This window comes from Sus scrofa, chromosome 13 (genome assembly GCF_000003025.6).
Source record: "Sus scrofa isolate TJ Tabasco breed Duroc chromosome 13, Sscrofa11.1, whole genome shotgun sequence".
NCBI classification, from domain to species: Eukaryota; Metazoa; Chordata; class Mammalia; order Artiodactyla; family Suidae; genus Sus; species Sus scrofa.
The window spans coordinates 122183876-122200612 of NC_010455.5; the positions used below are offsets into that span (position 1 = coordinate 122183876).

Genomic DNA, 16737 nt, shown 5'->3' on the forward strand with positions numbered 1-16737 from the left:
AGGCATGAAAAAGAGGGGATTGTAAAAACTGCTTTCAGTCCTGGGAATTAACAATAAGAAGGACCACAATGCAATCTGTTTTTGAAAAATACCACACAAAGAAAGTAGCAACCCAGTGGGAACATTGCAATTCTGTGTCCTGCCTGGAGCATTTTTGGTGTTACATAAGTGATACTTTGAGTTGAGGGATTCTCAGATGATTAGAGCCATCCACAAAATGTGTAGCTCGAGAATTCAGGCCAGAAGTTTGGGGGAAGCATGGCTGGTTAGTGGATGCAATTGGAAGGAAGCTGGTAGGAAGGGACAGGTAATAGGTTGCCCCCCTGATTAGAGAGCAATTTGGTCATAAGGCTGGGAGTTTGGCCAAATGGTAGCAAGAGGTGCTTCTGGGAGAGCAACTGGACTGAAATAAAACTTCAGGCAGGATATCAGTGTTATCACGAGGCCTTGAAAATAACTGCTAGACATTTGCATTTGGCCAGGGAGGCTTGGGGCTTGAGTGCTTGGAGGTGGGGAGTAAGGGGCAGCACTACAAATTTGAGGAAGTTGGAAAATGACAGCTGCCTCCTCTCCAGTTGCCAGGCACCTAGACAGGCACTTTGTATACACTGCCTTGTTTCATTCTCATAAAAAATGATGAGGGAGATACTTTATTACCCACATATCACAGGCGAAACCAAGCTGAGAGGTTAGGAAGCTTGCTCAAGTATCACAGCTGATGAAAGGCAGTGGGTTTTTTTTGTTTGTTTGTTTGTTTGTTTGTTTTGCTTTTTAGGGCCACACTTTTAGCATATGGAAGTTCCCGGGCTAGGGGTCAAATCAGAGCTACAGCTGCCAGCATATGCCACAGTCACAGCAAAGCTGGATCTGAGCCACATCTGTGCCTTACACCACAGCTTGTGGCAATGCTGGATCCTTAACCCACTGAGCAAGGCCAGGGATTGAACCTGCATTCATACAAACACTAAGCTGGGTTCTTAACCTGCTGAGCCACCACAGGAACTCCTGGAATTTGGGGTTTTTGTGTGTGTGTTTTTCCTTTCTCTCTTTTTTTTTTTTTTTCAGCCGGGTCTGGGGCATGCGGAAGTTTACCTTCTGGGCCAGGGATCAAACGTGCACCACAGCAGCTACCCAAGCTGCTGCAGTGACAACACTGGATCCTTAACCTGCTGTGCCACCAAAGAACTCCAGAATTTGGTTTTAAACACCAGATCTGTCCTCTCTAAAGCTCATGTTCTCTAACCCATCTCCAACCTTTTATTTTGAAACATTTAATTTTTTTCTTTCAAATATTTTGAAACATTTTAAACCTACAAAAAAGCTGAAACATGGCACAACAAACATTCAATACCTGCCAGCCTTTTAAGGGGCTGGTGGAGCTATTTCCTGTATAGAAGACAAAATCTGATAATCTGATAGAAGGAAGTCACAGAAAAAAAGAAATTTAGAAGAAATACCTCTGCAGAGGATTGAAGAAAGCATAACAAAGTATGGACATCTTGAAGCCAGATGTAGAATAGGCAGAACAGCTATGGATTGCCCAATTTTTGTCAGCTGACCATGGAAGGTCATCCCCAGAATCCAAGCACTGAATGGAAAAGAGGAACAAGTTATAAAGTGGGCATCAATTCTCTTACTGTGTATCGGGTTAAGGATCTAGCTGTTGTCACTGGTTAGTGGCTCCCGCTGCTGCTGTGGTGAGGGTTTGATCCCTGGCCTGGGAATTTCCACATGCTGCAGCTGCACCTGGAAAAAAAGGAGGGCATCAGATCTTTACATCTATATCTGTACAGATATTTAGCCAGTGTTCATTCAGTGCTAACTGCGCTGGGCCAGGTAGTTTGTTTGTTTTAAACAAACACTTTCGGCATTCTTCAATGCCTCAGGACCCATAAAATAAGACTCCAGGCCAAATGGTGAATGATCCCACCAGATTAAGGAGAGAAGAGTTACTTCTCTTTTCTCACCTTCCAGATACATACACATAGCTCTAACTGAAGAACTTTGAGGTTTGCTAAAATAGCCAAGAGCTTGGGAGTCTGAAAGATCAATATTCATATTCTGATTCTACCACATATTTTAAATGTCCTCTATAAAATGGATACAATCCTACCAGACTCAAAAGGTTTTGCAGAAAAAAACATATGTCATTTAAAATCAGTCGTTCTGGCGTTCCCGTGATGGGGCAGCGGAAATGAATCCGTCTAGGAACCATGAGGTTGTGGGTTCAATCCCTGGCCTCGCTCAGTGGGTTAAGGATCTGGCACTGCTGTGAGCTGTGGTGTATGTTGCAGATGCAGCTCAGATCTGATGTTGTTGTGGCTGTGGTGTAGGCCGGCAGCTGTAGCTCCGATTCAGCCCCTAGGCTGGGAACCTCCATATGCTGTGGGTTCAGCCCTAAAAAGCAGAAAAAAATAAATAAAAATCAGGAGTTCCCATTGTGGCTCAGTGGGTTAAGAACCAGACTAGTATCCATGAAGATGAGGGTTTGATCCCTGGCCTTGCTCAGTGGGTTAAGGATCTGGCACTGAAAGCTGCTGCAGAGATTGCAGATGTGGCTTAGCTCCGACCTGGTGTTGCCGTGGCTGTTGCTTAGGCCTGAGGCTGCAACTCTTATTTGACCCCTAGCCTGGGAACTTCCATATCCCACAGGTGTGACCGTAAAAAGAAAAAAAAAAAAAAAAAAAAAAAAAGACAGACTGAGGACAAGTCAAAAAGACAGCTCTTATCTTCTTTTGTTTTCAGTTCCAGGATTTCGCATTAGTGCCTAGGACTTCATGTATTCATTTCTTTTTTTTTTTTTTTTTTTTTTTTTTTTTTTTTTGTCTTTTTGTTGTTGTTGTTGTTGCTATTTCTTGGGCCGCTCCTGCGGCATATGGAGGTTCCCAGGCCAGGGGTTGAATCGGAGCTGTAGCTGCTGGCCTACGCCAGAGCCACAGCAACGCGGGATCCGAGCCGTGTCTGCAACCTACACCACAGCTCACGGCAACGCCGGATCATTAACCCACTGAGCAAGGGCAGGGACCGAACCCGCAACCTCATGGTTCCTAGTCGGATTCGTTAACCACTGCGCCACGACGGGAACTCCCCATGTATTCATTTCTACTCCATCTGGCAACCCTGTGATTTTAAGATGGTATCCACATGTAATATCAGAGCACCTTCCTCAAGGCGCGGGGGAGGGGGGTGAAATGGGGAGGTGGGGGATGTTATGAGGTTAATATTCCATAGTGTTGTGGGTTATAAACACATATTACACAGACTTCACACAGAGGGCATTCAAGCGTCCTGGAGTTCAAGAATCTTGTCTGTTGATCCCACCACGTTGCAAACTGGAGTATCACTGTAGGTTCTATTCACACCGCTATAAGGGACCCTAGGGGCAGTCTCGGCTCGCAGCCGGCTCAACTCCTACAGCAGCAGGCGCCCCAAATCCCGACAGCTCAGGAAACTCCAGGTTCGAGCCGGCGCCCGGAAAACTGGGAATTGTAGTTTCCTTGCGGCTTCGGAGGGCGGGGTCGGAGGGCAAGGGCTCCCAGGCCGCCGGGGTAGGTGGGGCGCCGCGGCGTTTCCGGTCGCAGGCGGGCTCTGGAGAAGGAGGGGCGCCGTGGGCGAAGAGCGCGAGGCCCTCTGGGAAACCGGGCGGTGCGCACGGTGTGCGCGCAGCGGGCCGGCAGTGGCAGCAGAGATGGAGGAGGGCGGCCGGGATAAGGCGTCGCTGCAGACTCAGCAGCCCCCAGCGACGTCCCCCGGCGGCGGGGACGAGAAGTCGAGCAGCAAGGAGCGGCGAGATGCCGGGGACAAGGACAAAGAGCAGGAGCTGGTGAGGCGCAGCCCCGGGAGCCGGCGGAGGAGGCCGCGGCGGGCTGAGTCACGGCGGCTCCGCAGGCCTCGGGCTCGACTCCCAACGGCCGCACAGTGCGGGGGAGAGGGCGGATAGGGCGATCCTCGGGGCTCCCGGCGCCCTGCCTTTCTACCCCCCATCCTCCATTCCGCGCTGTTACCTCCTCCGCCCCTACCAGGCCTCATCACCATCTCTTGTGGGCCCGGGCGTGTCATTGTCACCCCCGCTTTTCAAAACGGCGTTCGAGCAGAGCCTGGCCCAGAAGCCAGGCGGCCTTCCCACCAGGGCTTTCCATTCCTCTCTCTTCCCTTGTCGACCTGATGCCTCCTAAGGAGGCGGACTCACTCTCCACCTGCCCCAGGGTGAATGGGAGGAGGATGGGTTTGGGATTCCTTCTCTTGATGCGCATCTTCCCCCAATCTTCCAGTCTGAGGAGGACAAACAACTTCAGGATGAACTGGAGATGCTCGTGGAACGACTTGGGGTGAGTCAGAATGTCAGCAAGAGCTGGTGTATATATGAATCTTACTCACTTGTTTGCTTTATTCCACTTTGGGGCAACAACTCATAGGTGAGGTATAGGGAACGATGGACCATATTTTAGGTCCATCAGTGTTAGAACCATGTTGTGAGGAAAGGGAGGAAAAAAGATAATTGAAAGATTTTATAGCCTTGTCTTGTGGGAGAAGCCATTCTTGAACTCTTACCTGGAGACATTTGTTTTTGTGCCAGGCGTGTGCAAGGAGGCGGGCAATTGCAGACACAGTTCCTTTCCTAGGGAAGTTGTTAAACACTTCTATATTATGACTTAAGGGATGAGACTCCTTTTGTCTGAGCCCTAACATCTCCTGATCAGGAGAAGGACACGTCCCTGTACCGACCAGCCCTGGAAGAACTGCGGAGACAGATTCGTTCTTCTACAACTTCCATGACATCAGTACCCAAGCCTCTTAAATTTCTGCGTCCACACTATGGCAAACTGAAGGAGATCTATGAGAACATGGCCCCTGGGGAGAATAAGGTAAAACTATTTTGGAAGCTGATGGAAGCCTAGTTTAGGAATTCTTTTCCATCTAGACATGGGGCTAATGGTGAGTCTCAGGAAACCTGATGATGTGAGATCTGAGCTAGTTGAAGGGAGCTCATAATCAAAATGCTCACGTAAGAGCTTGTAGGAGTATTGTCTTCAGAAAAGACATTGTTTCTATCATTTATGATGAACTTATTTTATTGTTAACTTTGTTCTATATATTCCCTGCACTTTCATTTGTTTTAACTCTAAAATACAGCTCCAGCTCATAACTTCTGCCTGTTGGTTCAACTATTACCCAAGAAATTTTCAGATCTCACCTAAACCACTGTAGCAGCCTCCTAATTGGCCCTTTTCCTTTTGTCTGTGACCTCTTACACAGTTTGTCTTTCATACAGCAGCCATAGTGATCTTTCTAGAGTGACTTTTTTCTGCTTAAAAGCTTTTAAAAAATTGTTATTGTGATTGGAATAAAATTCAAAATCTCGGAGTTACCTTGTGGTGCAGTGGGTTAAAGATCTGGCATTGTCCATAAAAAAGAATGAAATAACGCCTTTTGCAGCAACATGGGTGGAACTTGAGTGAAGCAAGTCAGAAAGAGAAAGACAAATACCATATGATATCACTTATATCTGGAATCTAATATAAGGCACAAGTGAACTTTTCCACAGAAAAGAAAATCATGGACTTGCAGAATAGACTTGTGGTTGCCAGGGGGGAGGGGGAGAGAGTGAGGTGGTTGGGGAGCTTGGGGTTAATAGATACAAACTATTGCCTTTGGAATGGATTGGTGATGAGATCCTGCTGTGTAGCACTGGGAACTGTGTCTAGTTACTTATGATAGAACATGATAATGTGTGAAAATAGAATGTGTACATGTATATGTAACTGGGTCACCATGCTGTACAGTAGAAAAAAAAATTGTATTGGGGAAATAACTGTGGCTCAGTGGTTAACGAATCTGACTAGGAACGATGAGGTTGCGGGTTCGATCCCTGGCCTCCCTCAGTGGGTTGAGAATCTGGCATTGCTGTGGCTGTGGTGTAGGCTGGCAGCTACAGCTCTGATTAGACCCTTAGCCTGGGAACCTCCTTATGCCGTGGGAGAGGCCCTAGAAAAGGCAAAAAGACAAAAAAAAAAAAAAAAAAGTATCTAACACACAAGCTTATACAGAACCTTATTGAAAACATTTGTTTCATACAAATTATAGATTATATAAAATTAATATAAATTTATTATTGCATAATTTCTTGTTAGCTTATATTATGCTAATATCTAAAAATATGTACAGAATAAGACAAGGTTAAAATGGCAAAAAAAAAAAAGATCTAGCATTGTCATTGCAGCAGTTTAGGTTGTTGCTACTGTGGCACAGGTTCTGTCCCTGGCCCGGAAACTTCCACATGCCATGGGCACGGCCCCCCACCCCAGAAGATTCAGAGTTCCTGCTGTGGTGCAGTAGGTTAAGGATCAGCATTGCCAAACTGTGGCTCTGGATTTGATCCCTGGCCTTATGCCATGGGTACAGCCAGAAAAAGAAATCAAAGTTTCCATCTTTCTCCACTTTCCCCTTGGTATTACCCTTCAGTCATGTTGGTTCAAAGGGAGGTTGCAGTGGTAACCTTAGGGTTATTATGAGGCTTGGCTGAGATAACATGTTTAAATTTTTAGTACAGAGGCTGGTAATATAATTAACACTTAATTTGGAGGATAGGGACAGTGATCTTGATTCCATAATGTAACATTCCCCTTACCCTGCATTTGACTTAAAAGGACTGCTTTCTTTATAGCGTTTTGCTGCTGACATCATCTCTGTTTTGGCCATGACCATGAGCGGGGAGCGAGAGTGCCTCAAATATCGTCTAGTGGGCTCCCAGGAGGAGTTGGCATCATGGGGTCATGAATATGTCAGGTAAGACCTTTTTTTCTTGGGAATCTGAAGGGGTTCTGAGGTATAGTTCTGAGTTCTGTCATGGAGTACTAGTATATTTAGTTTCCCATACAGTGAATTCCTTGACCCATAGAAAAATGCTTCCCTTAATGCTGTGCTCCCCTAATAGTCTGGGCTTATCCATAGACATCTGGCAGGAGAGGTGGCTAAGGAGTGGCAGGAGCTGGATGATGCGGAGAAGACTCAGCGGGAGCCACTGCTGACCTTGGTAAAGGAGATTGTCCCATACAACATGGCCCACAATGCAGAACATGAGGCCTGTGACCTGCTCATGGAAATTGAGCAGGTGGATATGCTGGAGAAAGACATTGATGAGAATGCATATGCAAAAGTCTGCCTCTATCTTACTAGGTGAGTGAACAAGGTTGGGAATGGTGACAGGCTTACCCTTCCCAGCACTTCTTTCTCAATTGTGTCTTCTTTATTCTCTGAGAGAATCTGCTTCAAAGGTAGCAGTCAATTAGGCTGTAGTTAATTCATTGACACCTGTGTGTTTCTTTTGTATGGGTGTGTGGTTTTTTTTCCTTTTGGTACTTTTAGGACTGTACCCACGGCATATGTAAGTTCCCAGGCTAGGGGTCAAATCAGAGCTGTAGCTGCTGGACTATGCCATAGCCACAGCAGTGCCAGATCTGAGCCATGCCTGCAGCCTACACTGCAGCTCACAGCAACACCAGATCCTTAATTAACCCACTGAGCGAGGCCAGGGATTGAACCTGCATCCTCGTGGGTACTAGTTGGGTTTGTTACTGCTGAGCCACAATGGGAACTCCCAGCATCTGTGAGTTTCTTGAGAGCAGAGACATCATGTTTCCCTACTGGTCCCAATAACTAGCATAAAGCCTGGTATATAGTAGGCATTCAGTGTTTAATTTTGGGTAAGTAAATTAAACTGGGTAAATGAAGGTCTGGTACTTTCTGATTCCTTTATTATTCTCATCTTTATAGTTGTGTGAATTATGTGCCCGAGCCTGAGAACTCCGCCCTACTACGTTGCGCCTTGGGTGTGTTCCGAAAGTTCAGTCGCTTCCCTGAAGCTCTGAGATTGGCACTGATGCTCAATGACATGGAGCTGGTAGAAGATATTTTCACCTCCTGCAAGGATGTGTATGTAAAGGAAAAAGTTGGCAAAGAAAGAGCTAAGCTCTTGGATGGGACATTCACATGAAGTGCTGAGACTTGTAGTTTCTGACTAGGGCTTGAAGGGCTTTTCTGCACCTTTGGTGGATGGGGCTGAGCAGATGTGTTCACTTTCTCCCTCAGGGTTGTACAGAAGCAAATGGCATTCATGCTAGGCCGGCATGGAGTGTTTTTAGAGCTGAGTGAAGATGTGGAGGAGTATGAGGACCTGACAGAGATCATGTCCAATGTACAGCTCAACAGCAACTTCTTGGCATTAGCTCGGGAGGTGAGATTCTTCCCCCTTTTTCATCAGGTTTTTTGTTTGTTTGTTTTTTGTTTTGTTTGTTTGTTTTTTTGTCTTTTTGCTATTTCTTTGGGCCGCTCCTGCGGCATATGGAGGTTCCCAGGCTAGGGGTCGAATTGGAGCTGTAGCCGCCAGTCTACGCCAGAGCCACAGCAGTGCGGGATCTGAGCCACATCTGCAACCTACACCACAGCTCACGGCAACGCCGGATCGTTAACCCACTGAGCAAGGGCAGGGACCGAACCCGCAACCTCATGGTTCCTAGTCGGATTCATTAACCACTGTGCCACGACGGGAACTCCTCATCAGGGTTTTTTGGTTGTGGTTCTACTTGGCATTTCACCTTCCCGATTATGCCTCTGATTAGACTCTCCTTGGTTAAAATTGCTGTTCAATGGGATAACAGAAGGGACAGCTAGGGGAGGACTGGGGGAGCAGTTATGACCCTCTGACTTCTCTTCAGCTGGACATCATGGAGCCCAAGGTGCCTGATGACATCTATAAAACCCACCTAGAGAACAACAGTAAGTAGCCATCTCATGTATGTGGGGATTGGGGATTGTTAATTATGCCCCTTGTATTGGGAATGATGGCTTGGCCTAAACATGCTTGTCCTGTAAGAGCTCAAATTCTTAACATATCTTTTCTCTGGTCACTGTTGGGGTTGTAGATAGAGGATCTTAAGGGGCCAGCTCAGAATCGGAGTCCAGCTGCCATGCTGCGTTCCTTTCTTGTGTACTCTAAACCTCCCTTTCCTCCTTTCCCTACTTTGCAGGGTTTGGGGGCAGTGGCTCTCAAGTGGACTCTGCCCGTATGAACCTGGCCTCCTCTTTTGTGAACGGCTTCGTGAATGCAGCCTTTGGCCAAGACAAGTTGCTGACTGATGATGGCAACAAATGGCTTTATAAGAACAAGGACCATGGTATAGTTCTGTTCCTATTCTACCTTTATGTAGCTTTAGTCACTGTTGTTTCCTTTCTAGGTTCACATGTTACCTGACAATCCCCACTGCAGTTCTTTCAAGAGCTTTTTTTTTTTTTTTTTTTTTTTAATTCTAGTTGATTTATAATGTTCTATGAGTTTTTGCTGTACATATATATACACACACACACATATATACACATTCTTTTTCTTGGAGAGCTCTTTGTAAGTTTTCTCATGGTAGGGCCATTTTAAGACTGATAGATTTTTTTTTTTTCCCCTTGGTATAGGAATGTTGAGTGCAGCTGCCTCCCTTGGCATGATTCTGCTGTGGGATGTGGATGGTGGCCTTACCCAGATCGATAAGTACCTGTACTCTTCTGAGGACTATATCAAGGTTGGTCTGGGCACAGCCTGCCAATGCAGACATTCGTCCCCCATGTTTTAGGGCCCTCAGGGCTTCCCTTCCACTGGTAAAGTCCACCTGGGTTTAACTCCACTTAAGGCAGGTGCTCTCATGAGGCCCATGTTGCATCCTTTGTGGTCAGGAAGGTAGAGCAGCCTGAGTGAAGAATCTGTTTGCATTTTGTAGTCAGGAGCCCTCCTGGCCTGTGGCATCGTGAACTCTGGTGTCCGAAATGAGTGTGACCCTGCTCTAGCACTGCTCTCAGACTATGTCCTCCACAATAGCAACACTATGAGACTTGGTTCCATCTTTGGGTAAGGCTTCTTGCTTCTCCTTCTGGTAGTGCTCAGCCTGTAAGTTCTGTGAAAACAGAATCAGGCCGCTTTACCTTTGTACTGCCAAAGACAACCACTGTGCCTGTTGAGTATTTGGCTCTTGGTTATTGTTGAAATGACCAGTCCTCTTTTTGTTTCTTCCTTGCCTTATCCTCGGATGTGTGTTGGGGACTCCCTCTCCCTGGCTTGCAGGCTTGGCCTGGCCTATGCCGGCTCTAATCGCGAAGATGTTCTAACACTGCTGCTACCTGTGATGGGAGATTCCAAATCTAGTATGGAGGTGAGTAGAGGCTGTTGGTCATTTCGGGGAGAGTGAGAGGTGTTTTGAGTTCTAACAGTCTCTGATAAACGGTGGGGAAAAAATGTGTGTGTGTGAGGGGGAGGTGTATCATTTCAGTGAAATTGCTTGGAATTGGGCTTCTCAGCCTCAGGTGATTTTGGTATTGAGTTCTGGCCTATGGGATTCATGAGGAAGTACCAGATTAGAGTGGGGAGTAACTTGACCCGGCTTGGGGTGGATTATTCTCACTCACTGTTTTAGTCATTAGCCAACTTTATTTATTTTTTTGTTTTTTTGTCTTTTTAGGGCCATACCCGTGGCATATGGAAGTTCCCGGGCTAGGGGTCTAATCGGAGCTACAGCTGCCACAGCAACGCGGGATCTGAGCTGAATCTATGACCTGTACCATAGCTCACAGCAATACTTAACCCACTGAACGAGACCAGGGATTGAACCCATGTCCTCATGGATACTAGTCGGGTTTGCTACTACTGAGCCACAACAGGAATTCCAAGTCATTAGCCAACTTTAAATTTTCTTACTTGTGCAAAATTGTTTTAGTGATGGGTAAATATAGTATGGTGGCTAAAAGCATGGATTTGCGTAAGAAAGACCTCAGTTCAAATCCTGCCACCTCTGCTTACAAGCAGTGTGATCTAGGACACATAACAGAATCTTTTCAGGCATCATTTTTCTCTTCAGTAAAAAGGAGAATAACAACAAGACCTGTTTCGTGGCATTGTTTTGAGAATTAAATGTTAGTAGTACACAGAGCAGTTGGCATAGTGGCTGACATGTAGTAAGTAATGGAATGATTACTGCTATTGTTATTTTTTAATTTTTATGTTTATTTTATGGCTATACCACGACATACTGGGCCAGGGATTGAATCTGAGCTACAGGTACTATATATGCCACAGCTGCAGTTACTAACACCAGATTCTTTAACCCACTGTGCTGGGCCGGGGATCAAACCTGCTCCTCTGCAGTGACCTAAGCTGCAGCAGTTTGTTTTTGTTTTTTGTTTTTTTTCTGTTTAGGGCCACACCTGTGGCATATGGAAGTTCTCAGGCTAGGGGTCAAATTGGAGCTGTAGCTGCTGGCCAACACCAGAGCCACAAGGCAGGATCCAAGCCATGTCTACAACTTGCACCACAGCTCACAGCAACACTGGATCCTTAAGCCACTAAGTGAGGCTAGGGGTTGAACCTGCATCCTCACGGATACTAGTTGGATTATTTCTGCTGAGCCACAACGGGAGCTCCAGCAGTTGGATTCTTAACCCACTGAGCCATGGCTATGCTGCTATTGTTTTTTGTTGTTGCTGCTGTTTTTCTTTTAAGGGTTGTACCTATAGCATATGGAGGTTCCCAGGCTAGGCATTGAATTGGAGCTGCAGTTGTTGACCTACACCGCAGCTTTCAGATGAGGCCAGGTGAGTGAGGCCAGGGATTAACCTGCTGAGCTACAATGGGAATTCCCCCATGCTGCTGCTGTTATTTTGACCTACCCTTAGAAAGAAATCACCTAATGTGATTTCAATGGACTGTAGGAATTGGCTATCTGGACTCAAGATAAGTAAACAACTATTTTAATAACTTACCATGTGTAATACTGCTCTTCCCTATTTTTAGGTGGCAGGTGTGACAGCTCTAGCCTGTGGAATGATAGCAGTAGGATCCTGCAATGGAGATGTCACCTCCACTATCCTTCAGACCATCATGGAGAAGTCAGAGACTGAGCTTAAGGACACTTATGCTCGTTGGCTTCCTCTTGGACTTGGCCTCAACCACCTGGGTGAGCGGATGTCTATTTGGGTAAAAAGACTGGTAGTGACTGGATGCAACAGAGAGAGTTAATATATCAGGCTGTGCTAGAAGGGACTGTGTATCCTCTGACCTCTTGAATCTCTCCTGTAGGGAAGGGAGAGGCTATCGAGGCCATCCTGGCTGCGCTAGAGGTTGTGTCAGAACCGTTCCGAAGTTTTGCCAACACACTGGTGGATGTGTGTGCCTATGCAGGTCTGTGTCTTTGATCTTCTCCAGTGACTCTTCACTTCTTTCCTGGACCTTGCTTCAGATCATTTCTCCTTTCTCAGATTGTCCGAACTGCCTTAGATACTTTTGCCTCAGTTTCTAAAGTAGGCTTTTCCTTGGTGCCTCCTTCTCACTTCTACCCTTTCTCACCCTTAACACCCTGTCCCAGGCTCTGGGAATGTACTCAAGGTGCAGCAGCTGCTCCATATTTGCAGTGAACACTTTGACTCCAAGGAAAAGGAGGAAGACAAAGACAAGAAGGAAAAGAAGGACAAGGACAAGAAGGAAGCCCCTGCTGACATGGGAGCACATCAGGTTCTGTGGGCGGCTGGGCACACTCCGAGGGAGAGAGATAAGCATGGCTTTGGATTTGGTTTAGAGCCCCTCTTTGTATCACTGTGTATTGAAATAGCATGAGACTGGGTACAGTACATGAGAGGTTGAGGCATGTGCCTCACAGGACAGCTTTTTCTTCTTAGGTGGGACTTGAGTCAAGGGTGAATTTTTTGTTCCTTGAGCTTATTGAGTTCTGCTACCTCTTCAATTGCAGGGAGTGGCTGTGCTGGGCATTGCCCTTATTGCTATGGGGGAGGAGATTGGTGCAGAGATGGCACTGCGAACCTTTGGCCACCTGGTGAGTATCACATGGAGAAAATTGGAATGTGTTGGTTTTGATGTCTGGGCTTCCCTTAAGAGACTTACCTGATGAGTTTCTTTTTGGTGGAGAAATGGTCTTTTTGCTGTGCCCTTTCTACAAAAAATTAAGGCTCCTTCTGCTCAGTAGTCTATTCCTGAAACCAAGCTTGTTTTTCCTGTTTTCTATGATACCTTTGTTATCCTCTTTAATCACCAGCTGAGGTACGGGGAGCCAACACTCCGAAGGGCTGTGCCTTTAGCACTGGCCTTAATCTCTGTTTCAAATCCACGACTCAACATCCTGGATACCCTGAGCAAATTCTCTCATGATGCTGACCCGGAGGTCTCTTATAACTCAATCTTTGCCATGGGCATGGTGGGCAGTGGTGAGTATCAGTCAGAAAGACATCATAAGCATCTTAGGGGAAAAGTTGAGGTCCCTTTTTCAAGCCTCTGTAATGGTTAATATTTCCAGGTACCAATAATGCCCGTCTGGCTGCAATGCTTCGGCAGTTAGCCCAGTATCATGCCAAGGACCCCAACAACCTCTTCATGGTGCGCTTGGCACAGGTAAAGAATACAACTCTCCTCCTTAGAGTGAGTGTGCCAAGGGAGGTGTCTGTGTGATGGAAGGGAGGAGACATGAGGCTCCGTGAAGGGGACCATTAGCCTAGAAGGGACAATGTGAATGAGTTGTGGGATTTCTGTGTGGCTGGGTTAGGTGAATTCTTCTCAGATGCAACTCCTCACTTCCAGTTCTCTTGGGGTTTTTGTTTTGTTTTGTTTTGTTTTTTTTCAGGGCCTGACACATTTGGGGAAGGGCACACTCACCCTCTGCCCCTACCACAGTGACCGGCAGCTTATGAGTCAAGTGGCTGTGGCGGGGTTGCTCACCGTGCTTGTCTCTTTCCTGGATGTTCGCAACAGTGAGTTCCTGTCAGGAAGCTTACATGGTGGCACATGGTGCCCTCTCTCCACCCCTATCAGGGCCTCCTTGATGATTTGGGAGCCAGACTCCAAATTAACTCTGTACCACTCTGGGTTCCTGAGGTTCTTTGGGTGTCACAAGACTTGCATCTCCCACACTTTTGAACTGACCCAAAGAGATTTTCTTTTGAAGATGAAGAACTGAGCCCAGTTTTTGTCCCTGAGTGACTGGAGACAAGTGATTATCGAGTCTGCAGGCTGGGAGTTCCCACTGTGGCTCAGTGAGTTAAGGACCTGACTGGTATCCATGAGGATGTGGGTTCCATCCCTGGCCTTGCCCAGTGGATTAAGGATCTGGTGTTGCCATGAGTGGAGTAGGTTGCAGATGTGGTTTGGATCCAGCATTGCTGTGGCTGGGGCATAGGCTGGCAGCTGCAGCTCTGATTCGACCCCTAGCCTAGGAATTTTCATGTGCTGCAGGTGCAGCTGTAAAAAGAAAAAAGTCTGTAGGCTATAGGCAGAGTAAGATGGTGGCATCTCCAGTTTGTAGTAGGCTATTTGAGGGAAGGTGTATGGGTTCAGCATTGTAACTGAGGGGTTAAAGGGTCAGGGCTGGGGAGTTCCTGTCATGACTCAGCAGTTAACGAACCTGACTAGCATCCATGAGTACGTGGGTTCAGTCCCTGGCCTTGCTCAGTGGGTTAAGGATCCAGCATTGCCATGAGCTGTGACTTTGCTGTGAGCTGTGGTGTAGGTTGCAGTTGCGGCTAGGATCTGGTGCTACTGTGGCTGTGGTGTGGGCTGGCAGCTACAGCTCCAATGAGACCCCTAGCCTGAGAACCTCCATATGCTGTGAGTGCGGCCCTAAAAAGACAAAAAGGCCAAAAAAAAAAAAAAAGGCTGGGACTCTAATGGGGCAGTGAGTTAAGGATGATTTAGCATTGTCACTGTAACAGCCTGGGTCTCTGCTTTGACATGGGTTCAGTCCCTGGGGGGAACTTCTGCATGCTGCAGGCACAGCCAAAAAAATAAAAAAATTCAGGGCTGGAGTGGGGTCCTAAGGTTCAAGCCAGGGCTGCCCTGATGCCTCTAAAATATACTTGTCCTGTGTTCTTTCCTCAGTCATTCTAGGCAAGTCACACTATGTATTATATGGGCTGGTGGCTGCCATGCAGCCCCGAATGCTGGTCACATTTGATGAGGAGCTGCGGCCATTGCCAGTGTCTGTCCGTGTGGGCCAGGTGAGAGGCTGAACAGAGGGAAAAGCTTAGGCTGTACTTTAGAACTTCTAGAACATGTGTGTACCTATTTCTCTGAAACTGGTGCGGGCACTGGATTGCTGCTGCACTTCTATCCAGAGACCCTTCATCTTAGTTTTCTTACCCTACAGGCAGTAGATGTGGTGGGCCAGGCCGGCAAGCCTAAGACCATCACAGGGTTCCAGACGCACACAACCCCAGTGTTGTTGGCTCATGGGGAGCGGGCAGAATTGGCCACTGAGGAATTTCTTCCCGTCACCCCCATCCTGGAAGGTTTTGTTATCCTTCGGAAGAACCCCAACTATGACCTCTAAGTGGCCACCAAAGACTCTGAGCTGCAGCTGGTATGTCAGCAGGCCATGCATCCTGCTGCTGCGGGTAGATACTGCTCCAGACCTTTGGGGGAATTGTTACCTCCTGTTCTTTTGTTACTGAATGAGATAAATTTGTTGAATAAAGACCTTTATCCCCGAGGTTCCTCTGTGTCTGTTTTCTGGGGTATTGTGGCTGGAGGCCAAACTGGGGTGGGGAGTGGATGTGAGAGGGTATTGTTTGTAGCAACTCTGAGCCTGGGCTAGCAGGGAGGCTGCCCTGAATGGAAAAAACTAAGCCCCTTCTCCTTCTCCCCTCCTTGCTAATCATAAAAACAATGCTTCGTCTTTAGTGGGTGAACCCTTGAGAAGCTGATAAATATAACAGGTCTTTCTAGGAGATGTAAGTATACAGATTTTTTTTTTTTTTTTTTTTTGGTCTTTTTAGTGCCGCATCTGCGGCATATGGAGGTTCCCAGGCTAGGGATTGAATTGGAGCTGCAGATGCCGACCCGCGCCACAGCCTCAGCAATGCAGGATCCAAACTGCATCTGTGACATGGCCACGATAGATTTTTAACCCACTGGGCAAGCCAGAGATTGAACCTGTATCCCCGTGGATACCAGTTGGATTTGTTTCCGCTGAGCTACAAGGGAAACTCTGTGTATACGGATTTTTACACATACTCTTACAAGTAACTTTACAAGGGGTTCATGGGTCCCATACACCCCCATTCCTGCCTGCCAGTGCACAACTTCCTCAAGCCCATCATTCTTTAGACTGTGTTTTATTTTTTGGGGTTTTTTTTTGTTTTGTTTTTTTGGCTTTTTGCCTTTTCTAGGGCCGCTTCCGTGGCATATGGAGATTCCCAGGCTAGGGGTCTAATTGGAGCTGTAGCCATCGGCCTACACCAGAGCCACAGCAACGTGGGATCCGAGCCACGTCTGCAACCTACACCACAGCTCACGGCAATGCTGGATCCTTAACCCACTGAGCAAGGCCAGGGATCGAACCTGCAACCTCATGGTTCCTAGTTGGATTCGTTAACCACTGCATCACAACGGGAACTCCTAGACTGTGTTCTTAAGGGGCATCAGAGTTAGCCCCACTCTCTAATTTCTGTGGTGTTAAGTGAAAGGGACATTTTTACCTCTTATGACTGGCTTGTCCTTTTTGGGAGGCTGCTATTTGAGATTCGATCATGTTAACATCTACCTCTGGGCTATATCCTTGCAGAAAAGGTGCAAGAAAGCTTGAACCTGACCTTCCTCTTAGTAGGGTAATGAGAAAGAAATGGCCTCTTTCCTGGAATATAATCACTCTTGATCTGTATTACTCCTTCCTGGTGGGGCTAGTATGAGTATAGCTACATTGC

At 46.9% G+C, this 16737-nt stretch overlaps 1 protein-coding gene across 1 annotated transcript; it reads left to right on the forward strand.

Moving 5' to 3' along the window:
* Window positions 3625-15522, forward strand: PSMD2 (proteasome 26S subunit, non-ATPase 2). Its single transcript, NM_001243477.1, is given in 21 exon segments — window positions 3625-3823; window positions 4272-4328; window positions 4701-4865; window positions 6665-6786; window positions 6952-7176; window positions 7774-7932; window positions 8089-8233; window positions 8715-8775; window positions 9027-9173; window positions 9463-9569; window positions 9765-9892; window positions 10106-10193; window positions 11828-11990; window positions 12113-12214; window positions 12399-12544; window positions 12780-12863; window positions 13083-13251; window positions 13341-13435; window positions 13665-13791; window positions 14915-15033; window positions 15183-15522. Coding segments are annotated over 21 exon segments (2727 nt in total). The 5' UTR covers window positions 3625-3688; the 3' UTR covers window positions 15366-15522.